Source organism: Alosa sapidissima, chromosome 10 (genome assembly GCF_018492685.1).
Source record: "Alosa sapidissima isolate fAloSap1 chromosome 10, fAloSap1.pri, whole genome shotgun sequence".
NCBI lineage: Eukaryota > Metazoa > Chordata > Actinopteri > Clupeiformes > Clupeidae > Alosa > Alosa sapidissima.
The window spans coordinates 7,723,013-7,748,700 of NC_055966.1; the positions used below are offsets into that span (position 1 = coordinate 7,723,013).

The 25,688-nt window shown below is 42.1% G+C and overlaps 1 protein-coding gene across 2 annotated transcripts; it reads left to right on the forward strand.

Moving 5' to 3' along the window:
* Positions 1-508: 508 nt before the first annotated feature.
* Positions 509-24,417, forward strand: plekhg6 (pleckstrin homology domain containing, family G (with RhoGef domain) member 6). 2 transcript variants are annotated; one of them, XM_042105998.1, is made up of 15 exons: positions 509-677; positions 2,477-2,699; positions 5,369-5,494; positions 6,253-6,387; positions 6,844-6,939; positions 7,073-7,123; positions 16,226-16,375; positions 16,454-16,564; positions 18,463-18,612; positions 19,194-19,331; positions 19,567-19,686; positions 19,907-20,039; positions 20,396-20,511; positions 20,937-22,459; positions 23,422-24,417. In XM_042105998.1, the coding sequence occupies exons 1-15, from the start codon at positions 658-660 to the stop codon at positions 23,600-23,602; spliced, it is 3,273 nt and encodes a 1,090-aa protein (XP_041961932.1). In that variant the 5' UTR covers positions 509-657; the 3' UTR covers positions 23,603-24,417. The 2 variants fall into 2 exon arrangements, with proteins under 2 accessions (XP_041961932.1, XP_041961933.1); XM_042105999.1 differs by having other exon boundaries at positions 2,477-2,657.
* The last annotated feature ends 1,271 nt before the right edge of the window (positions 24,418-25,688 follow it).

The following is a 25,688-nucleotide window of genomic DNA, read 5'->3' on the forward strand; positions in this document are numbered from 1 at the left end:
GCAGTTTCCACATCTCTGCTGCTGACTCATAAGCTCTCTGGAATCCAGAGGGAAGCCACGTGCTGCTGGCAGTCCGTAGCACCTTTGCTCACAGTTTGGCTGGAACTCTGATTCATGTGTGTGACGACGCATCAGGGGTTGTGCCTCACCACCAGAGCTTGGCCTGGTCCTCAGCTTCCTTGTTTTGTGACTTTTTACAGAGTCCAGAACCAGTCAAGGAGCATATCCTTGACCCGATTCTGGCCTGGGTCCTCTCTGGATGCTGATCCGAATCTGAGGTCATGCCACTTCACCCTATAGGCTGTCCTTGTCACGCCTGACGAAAACCATTAGCACCTCACTGTTGAGATTTGCTGAGATTCTTAGCATAGTTGGACGTGTCCCAAGTGACTGAGCAAACCATGGACTCCTCATCGCCTCACTTAGACAAACCCTCTTCAGGCTGGCTAATGAGCAGCAGCCAAGGTGAGGCCAGACAAGTCAAGCCTCCCCGAAGCCTGTCGGTCCAGTCAGGCCAGTTGGCAGAGAAAGGGAGAGGAGAGAAGACAAGTGGAGGGAGGGACTGGTTAATGAGGAGGTGAGACTCAGGAAGCCAGGTACAGGTACAGGGACAGAGAACTGACTCACACAGGGAATAAAGATGATCGCCTGAGAGACATGGAGACGGCGAAAAACAGGTAATCTACAGCTTCTCGTACACAGACTACAGCTAGGAGAATGGGAATAGGGGTTTGTGTAGGTCCATTCATTCTCTCTTTCTCTCTCTCTCTCTCTCTCTCACTCTCTCTCTCCGAGGTCTACTTAACAGATCTGTTTTGGTGTCTTGGCAGTTAGGGAGCATTGAGTTTGTGTTCCATGTTGTTGCAGAGAGCTTTTACCAACCCCCACTCCAACATGGATGTTTTAGGTCTGTGCTTCTTTTTAGGGTACAGACAAAAAGGGGTGTGTTTGACCTCATGGAGTCTCTCTTTGACTCAGGTAGTGAAGGTCTCCTGTGTGTTCGGTGTGTTAGGGTTTCATATCAGGTGCTGGCCTACGGTGTTGATGTTTGCCACGCAAGTGCCACACACGCCGGGGGTGTAATACCTCTACGTCAAGCCTGTCTGCTCACATCTGTGTTAAACCTCAACTGTTGAGTAATCACCTCATTTCTGTCTATTTCCATTTCTTTCTTTCTTTCTTTCTTTCTTTCTGTGTTTATTACTTCTGAAAGTTTTGAAGGCCTTTTGTTCCGATGAAGTGGGCAGCCCCAATCAAAAACAGATGGTTCATCGAGACCTTTAAGTGATGAATCACAAACTGCATATGCATACTTATGTGTTTCCCAATCCTCAGTCACAGAAACCATGGCTGTGAATGTGAGCTACAGAAACTGGAGCCTTGCTGATGGGTTATCAACGGTGTAAACAACTGAGTGAAGACGGAAAGAAAGCTTGGTGGAGGGCTGTTGTGACCTGAGAAATGTGTGTGATCACTGCGATCTAATCCTGTGTCAGCAGACATGTAGCCTGTCCCCGACCTTTACTCTCACAGGATGTTTTTAAAAGTTTGACAACTTCAGGCTTCAGGCTGCTTTGATTTTCTCCCACATCGAGGTTTCTGTTCCGGCTGAAACTCTGGTGTTTGAGCTCCATTGGCTTCCCTTAGCCGCCCTCAGGTCACTAATGCTTGCATATCAAATGACTGCTGGGTCTGCACCCACTTACTGAAGTGCTCTCATAAAGGCTTATGTTACCCCTCGGCTGCTGCGCTCCTCCCAGGAACTCTGGCTGGCACTGCCGCCACCACACTTACGGCAATCCAGACTTTTTTCATCTGTGGTCCCCCAATGGTGGAACAATCTGCCAAGTCCCATCAGAGCAGGGTCATCCCTCTTTATCTTCAAAAAGATCTTGAAAACACAACTCTTCCAAGGATACCTCCTCTCCTAGCGCTTCTGACAACCTCACACACCTGATACACACCTACCATGCTCTTCCCTCTCTCCCCTCTTCCCCACCTCTCCACTTCCCTCTCTTCTCTCCTCTACCTCCTCTTCTACTTCTTCTCCTCCTACCATACTTTGACCAGTACTTAATAATGGTAATTCCTAGTTAAGGTCTTCTCTGCACTGTACCTTAAATTATATTCTATTGCTATTGCTGTAGTTCTGTAGCTTAAATGTTCAAATGCTTAAATGTTATTCTATTGCTGTAAGTCGCTTTGGATAAACGTGCCTGCCAAATGAATATATACATGTAAATGTATTTGGGTCTTTTCTGGCCTTCAGTGTCCTGTTGTAGACTGGTTCTACCTCCAACTCTGTGTGTGTGTTTGTGTGTTTGGTGCTGCGTAGGCCTCAGGTATGTTTCCCTTAGGTCATGGTCTACATCGTCACTCTTTCTCATGTTTTAGCACCTAGTCACTTGTCTGAAAGGTAAGCTCTGTGGGGGCGTTCTAACAGTCTCACTGCGTTTCTCACAATAAATCACAACAGCCATCCCTCCAAGACACCTAACCAAAATACAGGAAGTGATGTCGTTCCCCTGGAGGATATGGACTCCAATAACCAGAGGAAGGATGCCCGGGCAGAGACGCCAAAGGAGGAAGAGAGAGATGCTGAAGTGGAGAATGTCCCAGATAGCACTGTGCCAGCTGCAGATGTACTCGATGGCCAGGTGGCGCCACACAAGCACCGATCCAACACAGTCGGCCCTCAGGTGCAGTCATGTTTAATTAGTATCTACTTAGTATTGACTGCCTGTATGAAGAAAACAAACCAAAACAAACCGATGCCCAGGGAAATGTGTTAATTTGTGATTTAAATTGAACAAGCATTAGCCTGGGAGAACCCAGACAAATCTTGAATTTGAATTTGCTCTGCAGGTCCATCTAGCAAAGAGGCCATTCACCCCCATTTCCAATGTTCCGGGCGGGCTTACAGTAACATGATGGCATGGAAGCAGTTTTTGAAAAATACTTGTTTGTTGAGATGATTTTTTTTTATTTTCCTGCTGCTCTGCATATGTCCCCTTACAAAAATGAAATGTTTGTAGCAGATTTACAGCAAACTTGTGGGTGATTTGTGGGAAACAAATGAGTACACTAGAAAATACAAGAAGTTTGCAAGTGTTGGCTGCTAGAGACAAACTTCTAGCAAAGAAGTTTGCCACTAGTGGCAAATGTGTTCACCAGTGATTTGCCACCACTCTAGATAGATAGATAGATAGATAGATAGATAGATAGATAGATAGATACTTTATTGATCCCCAAGGGGAAATTCAAGTTCACTAAGCCAATAATGGCAAACTTCCAGTGAACTTCTGGTGACAAACCTACAGTAATGTACATGACATTGCTACAAATTTGCTGTAACATTGCCAAAGGTTAACCGCAATTGTTTGCCAGAAAATTTATTTGCATGTGAAAAAATGACCTTGCCACAAATTTGCGGCAACTGTTCACCAGAAACCTGAAATTTCTGTAAGGGTCATCTCCTTCATTGCTCTGATTAGTTTTAGGTCTATCCAATTGCATCCAGAGGCATTTTGATGTGCGTCCGTTGGTGACGCCCCTTGGAAATGGGAGGTGAATTAATCTTGTCCAGACACAATCTCAATTTCAATGGAGATAAGGTCTGGTGCTAACCAGGCTAAACAAGCATGCCAAAGAGGTTTTTTTTAAATAGATAGATAGATTACTTTATTCATCCCTAAAGGGAAATTATGGTGTTACAGCAGCAATTAATAATATAAACATATATTACACATATATACATACATACATACATACATACATACATACAAGTTAAAAAAATAAAATAAAAACATAAATAAATACAATTGGATATAGTTAAATAGGTTGTAAACTGCATTGTCTCTCAGCATAAGATTTTTCTCTCACAGCACAAAGGGGAGTTGTTGTAAATAGTTATGGCAGTGGGCAGGAATGATTTCCTATAATGGTCCTTGTTACAGCGAAGTTGGACAACCTCCAGCTGAAAACACTCTGTTGTCTGACCAGTAGTTCGTTCAGTGGATGTGAGGTGTTGTCCATAATGTTAAGGAGCTTTTGCAACATCCTTCTCTCAACAACTAACTCTAGGGGTAGCCTACTTCCAGAGCCAGCTCTTTTAATCAACTTGTTTTTTGGTGTCATTTGCCCTGATACTGGTGCCGCAGCAGATGGCTGCAAAGAAAATGGTACTAGAAACAGCAGACTGGTCAACCATGTTCATTTTCCTGCTGCACACATTAAAAGATCTAAGCTTTCTCAAGAAGTATAGCCTGCTCTGTCCCTTCCTGTATACAGCCTCAGTGTTGCACTTCCAGTCCAGTTTGTTATTTAGATGTACACCCAGATATTTGTAGTTTTCCACTACCTCCACCTCTTTCCTCATGATGGAGACAGTGTTTAACTTTGTCCTAGCCCTCCTAAAGTCCACTGCCATATCTTTGATCCTGGCCACATTTAAGAGTAGGTGGTTGTTTCGCCACGCCACAAAGCTGTTCACCAGTTCTCTATACTCAGTCTCCTCCCCATCCTTCACACACCCCACAACTGCAGAGTCATTAGAGTATTTCTGCAGATGACAGGTTGCAGAGTTGTACTGAAAGTCTGAGGTATATAATGTGAAGAGGAAAGGAGAGAGTACAGTCCCCTGCGGTGCTCCTGTGCTGCTGACCACCTTCTCGGAGTCACATCCTCCCATCCGTACAAACTGTGGTCTTTTCCGTCAGGTAATCAACAATCGATGATGTTATGGATGTCTCCACCTGCATCGTTTGTAGCTCCTCTCTTAGCAATACAGGTTGTATGGTGTTGAAGGCACTGGAGAAGTCGAGGAACATTATTCTCACTGCACAGCCAGCTTCATCTAGGCGGTTGTTGGCTCGCTGAAGCAGGTAGATGATGGTATCTTCAACACCAACCTCACGTTGGTAGGCAAATTGCAGTGGGTCCATTGAGGTGGTCACCTGAGGTCTGAGGTGTCCAGCAACAATCTTTCCAGCACTTTCATGCAGTGTGATGACAATGAGTAAATGAGTCAGATAGTCAAAATTATCCCTCAGAAGTGTATACCTTGGTTTCATGTGTAAATGACTGCATACCCATAAGGGAAGCTTTTGTTCATCCTAATACTTGAGCTAAGCTTAGCCAGCCAAACTTAAGTTCAAGTTTTATTGTCATGTACCCTGGGTTGTTCTAAGTCTAAGAGTATGGTTCCTGTTATTAGTTCACTGCATGCAACTCTGCTAAATGACAAATAAATGTATTAATGTAAATGTGACACATACCCATTTTGTATTTTGTATTTTCTGTAAAGTTTTTACATAGTTACTAGTGATTTCTGACACATTTGCGCTTCCACATTTTGCCCCCTGCACAGAAGAAACAGTGGATTGTGGATTTTGGAACAGTAAGCAAGGCCTCAGCTGTCGCTATAAAATCCAGAACCCCGCTCATTCAGGGCCTCTTCGCACAGGGAACATCTGACAAGACTCCAGTCACAGAGGTACTGTATGTGCTGAAAGTAGATGTCATGTATGTGTGTGTGTGTGTGTGTGTGTGTGTTTTAGCTTTCATCTCTGTCATGGACTTTTGTTTTGGAGCTTTGGGTTTCCATATAAGTTTAACCCTCATGTTATGTCCTGTACAAATATTTTGTACATTGATGTTCCTTGGGGTCAGTTTGACCCCAGCTGTATGAAACATAGGAGACATGAATATTTGACACATTATGGATATTATTATTTGAATAGTATGAGAACATATTGTTATTATCATTATTACATACACAAGTACATATTATATATAAGTTATTTTGGCAGGACTGTATAAGTCAAAAGGGGAAGCAACAGCAAGCCTTTGGGCTGCTGACACTGGATGGGCAATATTGCCAGCCAGGTTTCCAAGGTTCATAAAGGGGTGTGGGGGGGTGGGATTGTTTTGTAGGGCTTTTGATGGTGGTTATTACACTCTTGTTAAGTACCTGTCACAAAAAAACTGGGTAACAATATGAATTATAATCATTTTCTGAGGGTTTATTTAGCTGGGGTCAAATTGACCCCAAGGATAAAGAGTGTCGGTAAGATTTGAGGATAACACAAGGGTTAACATTTTGGGTAGAAGCAATGTTCACTTTTAAGTAAGTGCAAAAAATCCAACTTGAAGTACACTTTTATGTAAACAAACAAATTAAACTTGAAGCAATGTACACTTTATACAAATAAACTGAATTGGTGGTTATGATCTCCACAATACATTCTCCAGGGTGGGTCTCTGGAGGGGTTGAAACAGGCTCTCGAGACCTACGCAGTACCCGTGGATCTAACTTGGAAATGGGCAGAGGAAGGGGAGGCCCACACACTGGAGGAGAGCTGGACCAAGCTAGTGCATTCTCACTGGGTAACACACTCCACCGCAAAGAAATGGGGAAGACAGCAGGGGAACAGAGAAGAACAAAAAGAGGGAACTGGATGAAGAAAGGGGAAATTGTTCTAAATATGTTTACTAATTTCTTGCAAAGAAAGGCCACTGATCTGCTTTATTTTTCTTTCATTTTAATCCGTACAAGCACATTCCATATCCAGTGTCCTCTTTTATGTATTTGTATCGCAGTGATTCTTGTGAATTGTTTTCATTTAGGTATATAGTATATAATTATTATAATTATTAAGTGTCTATAATTATATTATAATTATAATTATAAATGTCTTACTCACCTTTTACATGTGGAAAGGTCATGATGTATAGGCCCAAGGGCCATGAAACATATTTTCTTAACATGTGAAAGAAGTACTACTTCAAGTATTAGGGCCTAACTAAGTGACTAAGTTCCTGTAAATGTTCTGTTCTGTTAAGATGATGTCAAAGACACAACGTCACCAGCAGGAGGCACTGTGGGAGTTCCTCCACACTGAGCTCACTTACATCAACAAGATGATCATCGTCACTGACGTACGGTTTCATTCTCACAGGCTTTATATCGTGTAATGCTTTATGCCACTGTTAATGTTATGACTTATCAACATTTGTGTTTGATGGCTGCTCTTCTCTTTGTTTCTAATACATGAATTTTGGTCTCCTCTAGCTGGTGATGGCTGCACTGTCTAACCTGCACCAACATGGGTACCTGCTGGAGGTAAGTACATCAGTTCTTCCAATTGCACTCAGGAGCAGCCCTGGGAAGGGATTGCCTAGAACTCAAAGTGGCAGGAGACTTGCAGATTTTTTTGTGTCCTCACATGTTGATCATAAACTAGAACTCACATGTTGAACATAAAAGTAGAAGGGGCAACACTCCCTTGTGTTGCCCCTTCTACTCAGTTGAGCTAGATATATGTCTTTTGGGCCCCCACTGTCGACTTCAGGGCAGCACTGCCTGGAAAGGCACTAGGGTTAAGCAAGGGTTAGGGTTAGGGTTAGGCAAGGGTTAGGGTTAGGGTTAGGCAAGGGTTATGGTTAGGGTGCCTTGAAGTCGACGGTGGGGACCCAAAAGACCATCTAGCGTAGAACTATATACTATGAAAACAGCCTGCTGCAGTGTGTAGCCTCTGGGACTTCTTACGGATCAGTTTGAGTAGAGCTGTTTGTGTTCCGTCACAATACTTTCATTCCAATGCAAAAGTATGAAAAAAGGCCTTCATAATGGCTCCATAGTAACTGATGTATATGCATTCCGTTCCCATTTAATGGCTTACTATTTAGACAATATGGCCACTAAAGTTTCTGTCATATGAACTGCTAAAGGTAGCTGAATACCAGCCTGCAGCGGGGGAAGTACTGTAAGTATTGAACGCGTCAACATTTTTTTCAATAAGTATACAGTACTTCCAATGAGGAAATTTGCATGACATTAACTCAGGTAATCCACACAAATAACAAATACATTTCATACAGGTCATTCAATGTGCTTTACATAAATAAAAACAAACAGGAATAGCTACTGTAATAAAAGCATAGAAAGGCAATAGTCAGAGAATAGTTTAAAAAGTAAAGAATAAAAGAATAAAGAAAGCATAAAATATACAAGGTAATAACACATAAAATATAGAAGGTAATAGTACATAAAATATACAAGGTAATAGTACATAAAAGCATAAAAGGGCAATTAGTCAAGGCAAGGAATGAGCTGTAATCGGTAAGTAGTTAGAGAGTAATTCTCCTATCTGTGCAAATCAATGAAATGGCACAGTACATCACCCTAAAAATTCCATACCAACAGTGAGGTTTGGAGGTGGGGGCATCATGGTGCGGGGCTGTTTTTCATCTCATAGTACTGTCAGACTTCATACAGTTAAAGGAATGATGAATGGAGCCATTTTATCTAAGAGAATATTGCCATCCACCAGGATGATGAGGATGAGACGTGGGTAGTCCTTTCAACAGGACAACGATCCAAAGCATACAGCAAAGGAAACTCTCAATTGGTTTTATAGTCCATGAGCCACAGGGGGTCGTTACTACCACTTGGGGGGGGCAAATTCTCACTATATTTTTCTGAAAGCTACATATCTCTGGAGTATAAAATGGTATGATAGCAAGTTGGATCTTGTAGCTTTGTGGCTGTACAGGCCTTCAAAGTTGACCTCTGATTTGAAAAAAAGGAAATTCCGCCTATTGGCTTTTTTTGTTAAAACACTCATAAGAGCCCAGAAAATAATCCAAATCTTATTATTACTGATGCATATGTGGTGTTTGATGTTTGCATACATATTTTGACTCATTATGTGATCTTGCTCTTCATTTTGGTTGATAAAATTCAAGATTGATGTGCAAAAAAAAGCTAATTTGAGTTTTCAGAGCAACATGTTATGGCAATACCTGAATGCAGACCTTATTGATCATTACTATTCTACCTTCCTTACTTTCAATTGCGAGTTGAAATTAATGTTAAATGATGACATACATAGGTCTGCAGTACAAATGTTTTTTAAATTGTAGCTGAAACGAGTACAAAGGATCTTTAATCTATTCATTGAATTCATCGTCAGAACAGGAGCACAGAGGATGCCATCTCTATGGCACTTCACTCTGCCCTGTCCCACCTTGACAATAGCAACACCTATGTAAGAATGCTGTTCATTGACTTCAGCTCAGCTTTCAACACCATCATCCCCTCCAAACTGATCACCAAACTCAGTGAACTGGGCATCAATACCTCCCTCTGTAACTGGATTCTGGACTACACACCTCCGTAACAACATCAGCTGATAAAAACGCATCACACTACTCCACCGTGTGACCTTTTGATGAAGACGGAAGTATACGTCGAAACATGTCAAGGTAAAGAAAAAACATCTACCAATATATGTGTATGTGATAAAAGAAAAACCAGACTTATGGATTCTGGACTTCCTAACCAACAGACCTCAGTCTGTTAGGTTAGATAATCGCACCTCCTCAACCATCGAACACCAGTATACCACAGGGATGTGTGCTGAGCCCTCTCCTCTACTCCCTCTTCACCTACGACTGCATACCTGTACATGGCTCTAACACCATTGTCAAGTTTGCAGATGACACTACGGTGATTGGGCTCATCAGCAATAATGATGAGACGGCCTACAGGGAGGAGGTCCAGCACCTAACATCGTGGTGCACTGATAACAACCTGGCTCTCAACACCAAGAAGACCAAAGAGCTCATTGTGGACTTCAGGAAGTCTAAAGCTAGCACGCACACACCCATTTTCATCAACAGGACTGAGGTGGAGCATGTCACCAGCTTCAAGTTTCTGGGTGTCCACATCTCTGAGGACCTCTCTTGGACCCTCAACACCTCTACCCTGATCAAAAAGGCTCACCAGCGTCTCTTGTTTCTGAGGTCCATCTGTCTCCTCAGATCCTGGTAAACGTCTACCGCTGCAACATTGAGAGCATCCTCACCAACTGTGTCACAGTTTTGTATGCCCACGACCGGAAGGCACTGCAGAGGGTGGTGAAAACTGCCCACACCGGTTCCTCACTCCCCTCCATCGAGGCCATCCAGGGCAAGCGATGCTTGCGTAAGGCGCGCATCCTCAAAGACTGTTCTCACCCCAACCACAGACTGTTCACCCCACTCCCCTCCGGGAGGCGTTACAGGTCTCTCCGCATCTGAACCAGCAGGTTCAGAGGAAGCTTCTTTACTGCGGCTGTCACCCTACTGAACTCTAGCTCTGCATCCCGGTGACATCCAACAAACTAAGCCCCCATCACCCCCTGCCCCGCCCCCGCCTGATGCCTCCTTGCCTGTGCCTGTTGAGGTGTCCACGACCATGGCAACCTTGACAGGGACAACAAGGAGGCGGACATCCCCTAGCCCCCCCCACAACTGCACTACCCTATCCCACCCATCTATCCCATCCATCTATTTATTTACAAATGTACATACTGTAATTACACTTATACTGTACATAGCCATATTCTACTGCTTTTCATCCTGCACATACACTTATCTATCAAAGTTTTACACTTATATATCAAAGTATCTATCTATCTATCTATCTTATTATGACCGCCGCGCAGTGAAGCGCAGTACATTTAGTGACGTACACCAACAAGGATTCCCGGGACACTGAAAGACCGGGGTACACAAAACTTGGTGGGCATGTACCCCCACATGGATAGCATGGAACCGTCATTTTTCGTTTTGATCTGTAGCCCCCCCGCTGGACTGGACCCCCCGAAAGGAGGGTAGGGCAGACACAGTTCTCTGTGAATATCTTGAGAAATGTAGGGCCTAGGATGACCAATTTTTTCCGTATGTTTGCCTCCAGGGGTCATGTTAACCCATTCCATGTGCACACATGTGCATAAACAGATACACACGCACACACATACATTTACAGTAATCATACGTATGACACATACTCACACAGTAGACATATGTACGCATGCATGCACATGCACAAACACACATATGCAGGCAAACACACAAGCACGCACATACACACACACACACACACACCCACACACATAAACATAAACTTGTACACGCACACATGCACACAATTCAAGAATTTTTCCCGTCATCTACTTCCTGAATTTTTGGTCATTGATAACCGGGACACCGAACCACCGGGGTACATGAAATTTGGTGGGTATGTAGCCCCACTAGACTTTTACGGAAAAATGTCATTTCGTCCCCACAAACTTTTGTTTTAAGTGCGTGCAGGGTGTGAGAGGGGAATCGATGTGCTTTGATTCCAGCTTGGTAGTTGTAGTCTGTGAAATTAAAAAGCACGTGTGTGTGAAGTATCCAAACAATGACACCTTCATTTCATTATGGCTGCTTTAGCAACACACCTTAAGCTACTGTGTAGTGGGTCCCATTTAGAAGTGGCTACTTCATTCGCGCTTTCCTTGACTCATGGAGCTGCGTGAATGTTATTACAACTTTTCGCCACGATATGGCAGTTTAAGTCCGCTTGATACTGTAAGGCGTAAGCCATTGGTTTCCAAAGGAGATTTTATTTGTGTCGCCAGCATAGCCATATTGACAATTTATGTTGTAAATAGGCCTACCTTATAATCCTACCTGTAGCTTAGGGAAGCTAACAGCTTTCTATTAGGATCTAGTTTGTTAGTTACAGTTTTGTCATAACTCCCTGATGCATTTTTGCATTTAGAATAGCCAGAGCGTGTATATCTCAATCGGAAAATTAAACAATATCGGGTGCCTATGGACTAGGCTGGGTGAACCCAGCCTGATCTGCCCGCTATTTATTTTTTGATGTCTTAAAAGATTGAGCTTGGTCTGATGAAAGCCAGACTAGCCATGGACCTCAGTTACACAATGCAAGGGAACATGAATCAGCCTATATTTGCACGAACAATAACGGACAAAAGCTTATCAACTTTGGCCCGTTAAAATGTGTATGAACAGTCTAGCGACGCATTTCATCAAGGCCCATTTGGACATGTCAGTTATTTGCACCACTGGTTAGATGTAAAACAGCATTTCGTTTCAGACTACTGTTACTTAATTTGTGCATTAACAGTAACGTTTCAGACTACTGTTACTTAATTTGTGCATTGACAATAAAGTATTACATGAACTAAAGATGACTAAAATCTTATGTAGAAGAAGAAACATTCACAAAAAATCCATCCATCCAAAAATTACCTTTGTTTTTGATAGCTGTTGAAAACGGCATGGAACTGACAGAGATGTTTTTGTTTATAAATACATAAAAAATACATAAATAAATAAATAACATTACGCTGATACCTTTTGCTTTTCCCAAATACAATGTAGCCTACAGGTGTAAGTGACCTGTAAGTGACTGCCCTACTTGTGATTGTTTAGAGATTTTAAAGGTTTTATAACAATGCTACATCTTCTTTGGCTATTCTACAATCTATTCACCTTTTCAGCACCAGTAGGCTACTTTCTGTGCAGCCGCACACACACACTCAGGCATGCCAAACAAGCATACACAAAAGTTTCAAGAGTGGGGGATGGAGTAAAAGATGGAGACAAATTGAAGTGTGATTTATTTTCGCGGAACGGATGTACAGGACTGAGCGGCGGTCATATTTTGTACCGCTATGCGGTACATCTAGTTATTAATACTATTGTAATGTTACTGTTTCTGCACTACAATGGTGCTGTTACCACACTGCACATAGTTGTACATACTGTACCTATCTGTCTATATGGTTCATACTAAATATCCATATTTATTCAGTTTTTCTGTAATATATTCTGTTAATACACTGCATATATCTATATTGTTCTTACTACTACTATAATGGTACCGCCACTACATTGCACATACCTGTACATGTTGTTCATACATTGTTCATATTACAGTACATAGCCATATTTATTCTGCTCTTATAAGGTAACTGCTAATACCCTGCACATATTTATATTTAATTTATGCTACTCTAAACCACCTTCTGCAAAACAACTGTATACTACTGTCTACACTGCACTATATTTCTTGTCCTGTCTATGCACCACCTGCCAATACTGTGTATATCACATTGTACTTTTCTGCTTTTTTGCACTTCTGGTTAGACACAAACTGCATTTCGTTGTCTCTGTACTTGTTCTCTGCACAATGACAATAAAGTTAAATCTAATCTAATTTAATCTAAAAAATGATCTGCCTCTGCTTTGCCTCTTTACGGATCATGCTATGAATAGCAGCAGCAATGTCTGCATAAGTTGAGACATTGTTATTGACCTTCTGGACCAGAGACATTCCATCAATGATTGTTGCTGTATTATATTCATCTGGAAGATTATCTGATAGTGATGCAAGTTTCTGCAAATGCTTTGCAAGTTCTGCTTTAGAGGTTTTCCTTGGGGTCCCCTCAGGTGTCGCCAATGACCATGGTTAAGGTCAAAAGGGTGACAAAAGACTTCTCTCATGTCCAGTCTTTAACATGATGGTCTTGCCATGTGCCTGTGTTTTCTTTTTTGACTCATGCTCGTAAATGTATTTAATTTTTGCTTTGTCAATGTATCATGGAATTTGTGCTTAGGTGTATCTGACTCCAGCCTCTATGTCATGATCTTTGCCTGTAGTATGAGCCTGAATCAGATCATCCCTAACCTCTTGTGTTGCTTTGCCTGCTGTAGATATGCAAATTAACTCATGTTCCTCTGAAAATGGATTGATCCAATTTCAGTTTCTGTCTCATCAGATCTAAATGTGTAGAATTTTTAAAACTGTTGTAAATGTATGTACTTGTAGATCAAGGGCCCTATAATGACATTCTAAAGTGCATCGTCACTCGTCAAAAGTCTATTCAAATTTAGTAGGATGTCCAGTTCACATTGGGAGGGGTTTCGTTATCAAAAGTGGAGCGCATGGCGCAACAAGGTGTTCCTAGGTTTTTTAATCAGTCATATGGGTGTGTTTGGGGCGTAACATCATTTTAAACCAATGAAAATGACATCTGGCATTCCCTTTAACGGCGCAAAGCGTGATATGTCAAATAAATGCATCGGTATTTTGGCATTCAACGGCGCATTTGAAGGAGGCTGCTTGCTAAAACCTAGCATAGCCTTCACGCATTTGCACTCGTCTATTATTTGAACTCATTGGCAAAGTGAAACTAACTTCACCAAGGTGTCAGTCAACGAAGACAGTTATATGCAGTTACTTTCACTATTGACTGACAATGGGTTACCATCGAAAACATAGGCTGGAAAAAGCAACACTTACCCTAATATTGCTCAAATGACTGAATAAAACAACATTTATCCTGCAGAGGAGTTGCTTATATCTCGTGACAGTGCGTCTTCAGCTGTGCTCCATACGTGTCTCTCGCCTCTCCCCTAATCACTTTTAACCGTCATTACCAATTTGCAAATGATGATGAATAACTAACTACTCATCATGAGACGTACAGTATTTCGTAATGTCTTTATTCTAATTATGTTTCCCATTGTAATCGTGCAATTGGTAATGCTTTGCATGGACATGCGCTGGTCTTCGTTCATGAATGATAGAAGGATGGTGCGTGCACCTGCCAATATGACTGTTGACATGCGCTCTTAAAATAGCATATGAACAATTCGCCATTGACTTCTGACCAGGTTTAGGTGGTGTATGATACCGATTTTTAGACAACGCGCCAGGCCCCTCCCTAGGTTGTTAATTGCCACACCCCTGGTCGCAATGTTTAAAAAATAAACGTGCAAAATACCGAATTAAGCTTTGCGCGGGTGAATAACGAGCTAAATTACGCCATGCGCTGGAGCCCAAAATACAGCCCCAAGTCTTGGAAAATAGTTATTATTTCTTTTCAATGGAAATTATTTTAACATCAGATGAAAGACAATTTTAAGTATGATAATAATAATAATAATAATAATTGTACATAATGATAACAATGCGTAAAGTATGAATATTTTCACCAACCAGTTCATCTACATCTCATTCCCACATTCTTACTAGTCAAAAGTACAACTGAAATGTATAATGTAGATCATTTTAGCACCTGTGACCATTACCATAATTTCCCAACTATTAGCTGCAGGTTATACAATGATTTTGCAAAATTTCTTCAGCTATGAGGTTAATACACGGGGGCAGTTCTGTTTGGTTTTGTTTCTTTTAACTTGCATAAAACACTGTCCTGTGGCTTATACACAATACGGCTAATACACAGGAAATTACTGTATGTATTTCATGTGCCCTGGACATTATAAAATTATAATATTTATGTTAAGCTGGGTACATGTGGTGATGAAAATTGATGACAATTTTCAAATTTCAAGGAACAGTATTCCTTGAATGTAAAGGTAATATGTGATTGGTAATCATGATGTTTTGATCTCTTGGAATATCTCTTATTTACAAATTTACAAATAGTAAATAGCATAGCAATGCAGACCTATGTAATCATTTGTATTTCAAGTCTCTGCTGGGAGGTAGGAAGGTATAAATACATTGATTAATGAGTGGGCATTTCAATTAGTGCTGCAACACGTTGTGTCTCTGAAAACGTAGATTTGCTCATTATTACACATAAATCTTGAATTTTATCAACCAAAATAAAGGGCAAAATCACATAATGATTTAAAATATGTATGCACATATCAAACACAACATATGCATCAGTAATAATGAAGTTTGGATTGGATCTGGGCTCTTATGAGTGATTTAACAAAAAAAAGCCAATAGTCGGAATTTCCTTTTTTCAAATCAGAGGTCAACTTTGAAGGCCTGTACGATCCAACTTGCTATCATACCATTTTATACTCCAGAGATATGTAGCTTTCAGAAAAATATAGTGAGAATTTGCCCCCCCAAGTGGTAGTGACACGCCCCTTTTTGGGCCTGTGGCTCATGGACTATTAGAGAATACTGTGAATGATAAGTTTTGTCATACAGGAAATATCTTGAAGCTGTCATTACAAACAAAGGCTTTTCCACAAAGTATTTAAGAAATTTCAGTAGGCGTGTTCAATACTTTTTCCTGTGTCATTCCACTTAATTCCACATACAAACATATATATATAGTTGTATGTGTGTATTACGTATTACCTGAGTTAATACTAATGTCTGGTGAAAATTTCATATGAATAACCTCACTGGGAGTATACTCAGAATGAAAAGAATGTTGACGCGTTCAATACTTATTTCCCCCACTGTGTCACAATGTCACAAGCCCTTATTTCCGTTTGCATTCTCTGTTTTTTTCCTCTGTCAGAAAGATGGAAAATAAGCAGTGTGTGAGTGTAGGTGTTGGGCTTCTGCCTAGAGCATTGACTTCATCTATAAACTTTTTTTTCTCAGGTCACCTCAGAAAAACTGTTCTCGAACCTTCCATCCATTCTTGAAGCTCATCAACGTTTTTGGCAGGATGTGATGTGCCCCATGCTGCAGATGGCTCGAAAGGAAGGGCGTCCATTTGACCCCCTAATGTTGGAGCCTGGCTGTTTACAGGTATGCCCATGTCTGAAGAATTTTTTTCAGTCTATTTTTTTCCAAGTCTGGTTTTGCAACAAATTGTCAAATTGCCAGTTTCCAGAGCGTTTCCCGTCTTATTTTGAGTACTGTTTGGAAGAGGAGAAGGCAGTGGATTTCACAAGAAGACAGATGGAGTCCAACCCCCACTTCAACGCATTCCTAGCGGTAAAACAAATGTTTATTTACAGTATAATCAAATATGAATGTCTCTGTTAAAGCTGCTCTAAGCAATTTCACATGGTTTCTAGGCTAAAACATTTTTTGTCACATACTGCTAACATCACCTCACCATACGCTAGCTGCCTGTGCTCTGAATACGTTTTTAAAAAGCACGGTCTATGTGGACAGCCCAGGCTCCAAAAAATGGCAACAAAAACAACTTGGTCCAACCTGGCCCATAAAAACATAACAAACTGTTCCAGCCAATCACCGACGAGATGCGCGTTTAGGAGAGTTTCAATAGCAATAGGGACGGGGAGGGAGTAGCGAGCTCGATCTCTGTTTTGTTTGAAAGTCACCAGAAGTGATGTTACCCAACATCGCTTAGAGCGCCTTTAAGATACATGTAGCAGCAGCGGCCAAATCAGTCAATTGATAGCAGCAGCCAAATTGGTTTGGCAAGAAAATACACTTTGCAGAGTTCTTTGTAAAAGCAATGTGTTTCTGTGCACTGGATTATTTTGTTATTTTAAATGCACACATGTTGCATGACCATGGGAATAAAACAGACTGGCAGTTGATCAGTTGAATAGAAACTCCTACAAGTAGCTTTACACGAAATGGGAGGTGTTTAAGAAGGGAGATTTTCTTTTCTTTTCTTCTTTCTTCTTCGTCCGTCGGTCCAAGACCAATTCTGGACAACTGCACGACATGCAAACTAGGTCCGTTATTTGGACATCTAACCATGACCCCATTTGGACGTCAATAGGACTAGGTAACCTTTTTTGGACGTTATACAGAGGTTCTGTGGATGTCAATACTGAAAAAGACGTCGTCTGGCATTACAGTCTGCACCTAAAATTGGATGTCCAAAATACATCTCTTTGTGCAGTGGGAAGCTAGGTAGTACTGATTGTTTTGTGCTTAGTTTTGATCCAATTTCACCGCTTTGCTATGTTGCCCACCCAAAATGTCTACCAGCCCACCCAAATACAGTATAGTAGCCTAGGTTAGAACCAGCCCTGCCCTGCATGGAGACATATTTTACGATAATAATGGAGATGTTAGCAAAACTTTAGTTTTTTGTTTACAGAATCTCCCTCCCTTATTCATTTATTTGATTTTGACTTGATTTTGTACTTTATTCACTTTTTTAACACACTGCTATCTATTTGAACACAACTGTATGTGTCATGTCTTATTGCATTTAGCAAATAAAAAGAAGCAACATAGATAAAAGTAGCAACATAGCCAAAATTCAATTATACCACAGTACACTTGCTAGACACAACAACAACAACAACAAAGGCACTGGAAATAAAGGGTTTTACTTTCAGAGCACAGTGGTGCCATTGGTGGTGATCATAAATATAGGTTAAACGTTAGATAATATATAACATAAATAATAAACAATACACCTTTGGTATGATATATATATATTGTGCACTACACATACTCATCAGAGCTAGCTGGTTGAATGAATGCTGAATGAATGAATGAATGAATGAATGAATGAATGGATGGATAAATGAAGACCGTGCTGTCTCTCGCAAAGGGCAAATATTCTAATGTGCTGCTATTCCACCAATCAAAATGAGGGATATCAGAAATATGGACATTCTAGAACATCTCTGAGCTCTGAGTTGAGCACTTGCTCTGGCTGGCTTGAACCAGTGCGTGTAGGATGCGCAATTATATGTTTGGTCTGCGCTTTCTTTTTTTATTCCAATTTTGGGACATTTCTGGAGACAGCTCCAGCTGGGGACAGGTCACCGAAAACGGGGACTGTCCCCGGAAACCGGGGATGTCTGGTCTCCCTAATCTGAAGGCCCCTTTCCTCAGAAGAAACCTTGTAACTACATCAGAAACGTGTCCCTCACCTTAACTTTTATCTCTCCATAAAGTGGGTGGAGACGCACCCGCAGTGTTCTCGCATGCGATTGGGCGACATGCAGGCGAAACCTCACCAGAGGATTACCAAGTACCCTCTGCTTCTCAAAGCCGTCTTGAAGAGTACAGAGGACTCCGAGACCCAGGACTCCCTCAAGAGGATGGTAAGGCTTAGGCCCAGCGCTAATGTTCCTATATTAGATATTTTATATGACTATTCATTTAGTACTCTTTCAGTGATGCAGTACTGTTTGATAAAGTCTGGTGAAACAGACAGTTTTCAGTAAAAGGAAGATTCCACTCCCCATTTCTGTGACTGATTTAGTGATCAGACAAGGAGATTTTCCTTGGAAAATTGATTGCGTCACACAAGCCAGTCTGGAGAACAAGGGTCTGTACCGAGGGTGTACTGGGAATAGAATTCGGCCCTGGACTTGTTTGCCAACACTGACCATAGGGCCAGTAATTGGCAGATAGAACTATAAAATGTTCCACTGGCCAACAGATGCTGATTCCCACTGGGATTGACAAAGACACAGCATCTAGCATCAACATGACCTTTATATGATCCCCATGAAGTTTTGAGAGGAAATCATGGACACCTTATGTGGAAACATATGCCAACAAATTGTCATAATTTCTGAACTAGAGCTCCATGCAGCTTCTGTGAGTTACAGCAGCTCTGCAAGCATCAGAGGTGGTACGTGTAAAAGACTGTCAATATCTCCTGACTCCCTTGCTGTAGCTGTCCAGCGTAAACAACTTTGTGGACAACATCAACAATCACCTGGTGCAGAGGGACGAGGAGCTTGCCTTGTTTCAGTGTGCCCAGAGAATAGAGGGCTACGACGTGATGAAAGGAATGAGTGAAGAAATTGACAAGGTAATTCAGCGGAACAAACAAAACATGGAAAACATTTAGGGATTTAACGATTTCCCTTAGATGGATTGAGGCTAGTCCTTGACTAAAAGACAATGTCTATTTATCTCTTTTGAAAAAAGCGTTTAGTCTGCGACTAGGCTTTACTCATGTACAGGAAAGAGCATCTAAGACATATGACCACTGCACAGCTTGGAATGTCTGACAATTTTGAGTAATGTGCATCTGTCATTCATAGCATGTCAGGGAGTTCTGCCAGTTTGATTTGATGAGTCCTGTGCGGGGGGTGGGCCCTGAAATTATCCGCAAGCTTCTATTGGAGGACACCATCAAGATTAGAGGAAGAAAAGACAGCAAGGTTTGTAACAGCACACCATGTCCTCTGGGGCATCCACACATATAGACATGTAATGTCCTGTCAATCACATTAGACTGTATAAGATGTATGCACAGGTGTCCCTGTGGATTTATGTCAGTGAATGATTTTGTTATTATTATGGCCTTTTGATTGTTTGAATGAATTATTTACTGAAGAATTAATATTCTGATGTTGTGGGCTGTGTGTCTGACCTGTACAGGTTGAAGCGGTGCTCCTTCTCTTCTCGGATGTGGTGCTGGTGACCAAAAGCCAGAGGAAATCAGAGAAACTGAAAGTGGTGCGCCCCCCACTGGCCCTGGACAGAACTCGCTGCTCTGCCCTCAAAGACGGCAGTGAGTTACTGTTAGTAATAGTATGATCTGTGCCAACTGTGAAAACATTGTGAAGTCTTCCATATGTTCACTCACATTTCTACATTAAGATGCTGTAGACTATTACCATGCTATTAATGAGTGAAAACATGGAAGACTTGTTTTCACTCATGTTTTCAAACATGGAAGACTTGTTTTCACAATGTTTTCATTGTAGATACAGATCAACATGTTTCTTGATGCTTCTTGGGTTTTTCCATCCTTTTCACAAATTCACTGATAAAAGCTTCTTTTCCCACTCTCTTTTCTCTTACTCTATTTGTTTTCCTCTGCATCCCACTCTTTCTTTCTTTCTCTCTCTGTCTCTCTCTCTGTAGACTCCTTTGTCCTGGTTGAAGTGAGCGATCTGGGCTGTGCTGTGAGCGTGTATGCAGTCGCCACCTCCAGCCCTGAGAGCTGCTCTGCTTGGGTTTCTGCCATCAAAAGCGCCCAGGTGACCATTGCACACTATAGCATGTTACATATACACTATATATACACACTAAAAACTGGAGGCAGCCTTTACAACATTGTTTCCCAACCTTGGGGTTGGGAGGAGATATTGTGTACCTTACAATTGATCAGTACATTACATACAAATATATATACATTAAATAAAAAAAAATATGAAAACCCCCATGATATCCAAATTAAGTAACTATTCGGATCCTTCATTACAAACTAGCCATGTAAAAATCCCGCATGAGATCACCATGGGTAATAATGCTTGATCAACGTTCCAAACAAAGTAGCAAAACAGCCAGAGGAATGAAGCATATGTTAATCACAGAAACGCCAACACTTGTGAATTTTACAAAGGATATGTGACAATTAGAAGCAATATCAAACCGAACATGTGGCTCTGTTTTTTGCTGACAGGACTCTTTAAGGACGCAGAGAGCAAGTGGAGTGAGTGTGGGACCAGAGGTTGTTCTGATGGACACATTCGAGTCCGATTCCATGGCAGAGGTGCGGCAGGACCAATCAGAGTCCAGTGTCAACCCTGCATTGGATACTGCTGCTGTCAACCCAATGGAGAACCAGTCAGAGGGAAGCATTACACCTCAGCAGCTAACAGAGGAAATTACATCAGCAGAAAATGTAGATGCAGAGTTACAGGGAAAAAGGTGCAAATTAAGTGAGTTCCGCAGCCAGTCAATGTATGGCAATCTGGGACAGCAAGTGAGAAGCACTCCAAGGGAAGGTATGCTGTCACAGCCTGGCTCTCGGAAGAACAGTGAAGGCAAGCTGTGGGAGTCGGCCGAGATTTTTGTGCCTGGTATTCATGAGAGGAGAGTCACCTGGAGTCAGTCACATCAAACAGCGTCAAACAAACTTCAGCACGGCCGCACCCCATCCTCAAGAGACACGACTAGTGCAGATAGGCCAATCACCCCACACACTTTGCTGTTGAGTGGATGCACGGAAGAGGCGATCATATCAAGTGAAACAGCACCCAGCACATTCTCAGTGATCACTGAATACGTTAGTGTTGAACCTGTCGGCCAGTCGATTTACCTCAGAGTCGAGTCAGCTCAGCAATCAGTCAGATCTAACAAATCAAACCAGTCGGAGGGAAACCAATCGAGGCGGGACTCGTGGTACAGCCTGTCAGGCGAGGACGAGTCTTTGATTGAGTCTCGGAGGTTTTCGCGCAAACTGAAGTCTCCGCGGCTACGAAGGAGGCGGCAAATAAACAACCAGACAAATACCGAGCCTCCGGCATCGCACCGAGGATCAGTGGACAATGGTCAAGCTCCGACAGGTCTGCCACGAAACACCACCTCCTCATCCAACTCTGACTCCGACAGCAGCCACCGTCAGCATGGCAAACAGGCGGAGGGCTCCCACCGTGTGCTCAAGCTGGGCTCCCTCAAAAAGAACCGAGGCGTGCTCTGGATGGTGGACCAGCAGGACAGACTGTCACCAGACCTGAACACCTTCTCAGAGCCCGAGCTGCCCAGGAGAGCGCCCCAAAAAAAACCTCACAAACCCCCACTGAAGACCCAGAGGAGCTCATCCATCCCAGAAGCGATCTTCCAAGGGCCTCTGGTCCGCTCGCCACCCAAGAAGCACTTGAGGCCCCCACCTGCCCCATCCCCCCCGCCGAGCTACTTCCAGCTCAAGGACTCCCCTCTGGAGAGCCTCCTGGAGCGTGCCAAGGGGCGCGAGAAGGGGCGGGAGGGGGCAAAAAATGGTGGCAGGAAGGAAGAAAAGCCCGCCACACCTCCAGATCGTTCACCTTCATCCACGTTCTCCACAACCTCCTCTTCCTTGCCCAGTGATGGGGACCGAGAGACGGAGGGGGAGGAGATGAACCCCAAAAGGCTTCGAGTGGCCGGGCTGTCCCATGGGTGGCGGGAGGGAAACGTGGACGGGAGTGATGATGAGAGGAAGAGCAGGTGGGACTCCATTATAGAGCTTTATGAATAAATAGGATCTGCATTATATGACTGATGTACTATATGAATGAATATGATATGGAACTAGTAGGAAGATAATGGGAATGTCTTAATTTTGTCTCAGTATGAGCTGTAAGATTTGCAAGTTTTTAGGGTAACATATGTCAATTGCTAGTAAACTGCATAAAGTTACATGCATAAGTAATCACGAAAACAAAAGTCAGTATGTAAAAGGCAAGGAAAAGTGAGCTGCATAAGTCATCAGTCAAAAAAGTATCTTGGAAATGTTCATGTTCGCAATGTTAACATTACACAAAAGCTTTATATGAAATTATAATGACATGTAAATATTATCTCATTATGTGCGATGTATTGACAATGACAGGATGTACGTCTGTCAAAAGGAAACATAGAAACTGTGTTAGGCTACAGTTACTCATGTATTTATGAAGGGAAATTATTGTCAAGAGTGGAAATGATCTTGAAATAGCTCTCAAATCGGTCTGCCTGTTCCACCACTGGTGACAATATGACACTGACAATACCGGTTATACTAGACAGTGGAAAGTGAAAGAGAGTGCAAAAAGGTTTATTTTTTCCTTAAAAGAGAATTCCAGTGATCTTTCTCTGTTTCTCAAAAACGAGTTGCTAGCTCCAGTTGCTGCAGCAACAGATAGAGCTGCCAGACAGCTAACAGTGCTACTCTGGGGGCATGAACAATGGGGCTCATGAACTTGGCCCTAGAGTGTAACAGCACTGTAGCTGCCTGGTTCTAGCTGTTGGCTGCAGTAACTCAAGCTAGGTAAAACCGATTGTTTTTGAATTCTCCTTTAAGTGGTACCCCAATTTAACATAGTCATGCCTTCAACACAGCTAGAGGTTTTGTCTTTAGTTAACTGTAATGACAACGGAACATCGACTGAACATCCCCTTCCTCTCGTTTTGTTTTTCCTCTCTTCCAGCCCTGCGTACCCAGAGGGGGCTAGTGTCGACTGGCCAGGCTGGTGCTTCGACGATAAAGAAATCACCCATTTCTTGTCCCCAAATGATGACGAGAGCTGGGGCGAGCTAGAGAAAACACTAACTTCCATGGACTTCAGCCACAAAGGGCCACCAGAGGAGAGCCAGTGTAGTGAGGTTTAGTGGGTGGGACCCCATAGGAAGGAGGAAGAGGAAGGACGAAGAAGAGTTTGTTTAAACTTAAACAGCACATTTGTCGAGCGTTTGTATAAAATATCTTTGATTTGACTTGTCTAGAAAGGTGTTATTTCAGAGCATAAAACATTTCAGTTACTTTTAGGGTGTATCTGCAGCTGTCTCATTTTTTAAAACATCTTTTATTAATGTGTAAAGCTTCCTGTAATTTCTTTGTTTATACTAATATTGTGTAAATATTCTGAGTATATATATAGTAAAATATATTATTTTTGTAATTATGTATCGTAAATAGTGTATATCAATTAAAACACTGTAAATATCTGGCATGTTTTTGGTATATCTATTGCAACAGAATTACCCAAAAGCAGTGTATTCTAACTAAAGGGGTGACACTCTACACTGTCATCCTACCTTCAGAATACAATATTCAGAGTATATTGCTCAGTAACGGCACATGAATATTAAACACTCTTATGAGTAAGAATGAATATGTCAATGCATAATATTTCACCATGGTTGCCCTTTCAACATACTAATAATGGTGGTTCCCATACTCTGTTTCTCTTTCATGCACACAGTCACACTGACACACGCACGCACACACACGCACACACACACACACACTCTATGTTTAGGATTATGCTTAGAATTAGGCTACCCTTGAAAAGACAATTGAACTGAGAAAAGATTGCAGACTATTTTATATCCTTGACTCAATGTAACTGTTTTCTATATGGTAGAGATATTATCATTTTCAAAATAAAAAAAGACTGTTTGGTGTCATTCATAGGCTATATGTAGGCTATGTATTTTTGTCGCCCGGAGACAAGAAATACTCTTTTCTGATTGGTTGGTATTCTGTATATCAGGACACCTATGAAGAAGATCTGGTAAAATGCATATCAATGCTCTTTTGAATGGTAAGTTTAACAACCATAGTAAATGACAGTTGAATGAGGAAGCAAGCTCACAACAATGGAATTGACTGTAAAACACCCACCGGTATCAGTAACCAAAAAAAGTAGTAGTCTACAACAAACTGAATAAAATCAAGGATCTTCCGTGAAACCCTTTCAGATGATCCAGAACGCGGTGGCGCGCCTATATTCTTCTATCAACACAAAAGGGCACATGCTACCCCAGTGCTTAGTGAGCTCCTCCTATAGCTGCCCGCATTCTTAAATTGCTAATGCTTGCTTACAAATTAGGCTAGTCTTTTGTTCTGCACCCACTTACTTGAATGCCTTGCCCTCATACAGGCATACTTTAGTGATCACACCCTCACACAGGGATCACCTTTGGCCAGGACAGCCAATTTTTGGAAGAGTTGTCAAGGCATACACATACCTAGCCTGGCTCCGCCCTCCTATGTACTTCCGCTCAATTTTCATTTTCCTTCAGTACGTCGTCTGGGATTTTTGGTATATTCGTGGGTTTTTTTCAGGCCAAATTTTACCTGTCCAATCAGCAAACAGAGGGGGTGGCTGAGAATGATGACGTTGAGGTTGTGGGCTAGTTTGAGCATGACATACGTCACGACCAAACGTTAGCGATTGGTTATGGCAGATCCAGAGTGGCTCTGGGCAGATCCAGTAGTTTTAAACTTCAGAGTACTCGCCTTTAAGGAAATTAACACTTTGCAATGGAAAGTGGCCATACTCTCTCTACATTATGAAATGTACAAGACTCTAGTAGGACCAGGCTAACACAAACCAAGATATGTAGGGCAACACAGGGATAGTCTCAGCAGCGCATGCAACACACAATAAGGAAGTGATTTTCAAACGCTGTTCCGCAGCACAGCAGTGTGCCGTGGTAGGTGTCTGTGTAGGTGTAGTAGGTGTCTGTGCCTACAATGTAGTGACTTAAGTAAATAAATAGTCTTTCATGTCAGTGGGTGGCAGGTAGCGCAATAATGGCCCAGAAGTGGCGGTGAAAAATCGTTATCAGAAAGCTACACCGCATTGGTCTCCAGAACGTAGGCTACGTATAGCGCTGCCATCATTGTGGGGGCAACTATCACTGGATGTCATGAGCAAGACCATCATGAACCCAGATGCAGACACAGAGA

Excerpts from the sequence above, each read along its gene's own strand:
- plekhg6 (XM_042105998.1), top strand. The coding sequence starts at position 658 with ATGGAGACGGCGAAAAACAG. Across the intron at positions 6,940-7,072 it reads AGATGATCATCGTCACTGAC|CTGGTGATGGCTGCACTGTC; the intron begins GTACGGTTTCAT and ends GGTCTCCTCTAG. Across the intron at positions 16,565-18,462 it reads ACTTCAACGCATTCCTAGCG|TGGGTGGAGACGCACCCGCA; the intron begins GTAAAACAAATG and ends CTCTCCATAAAG.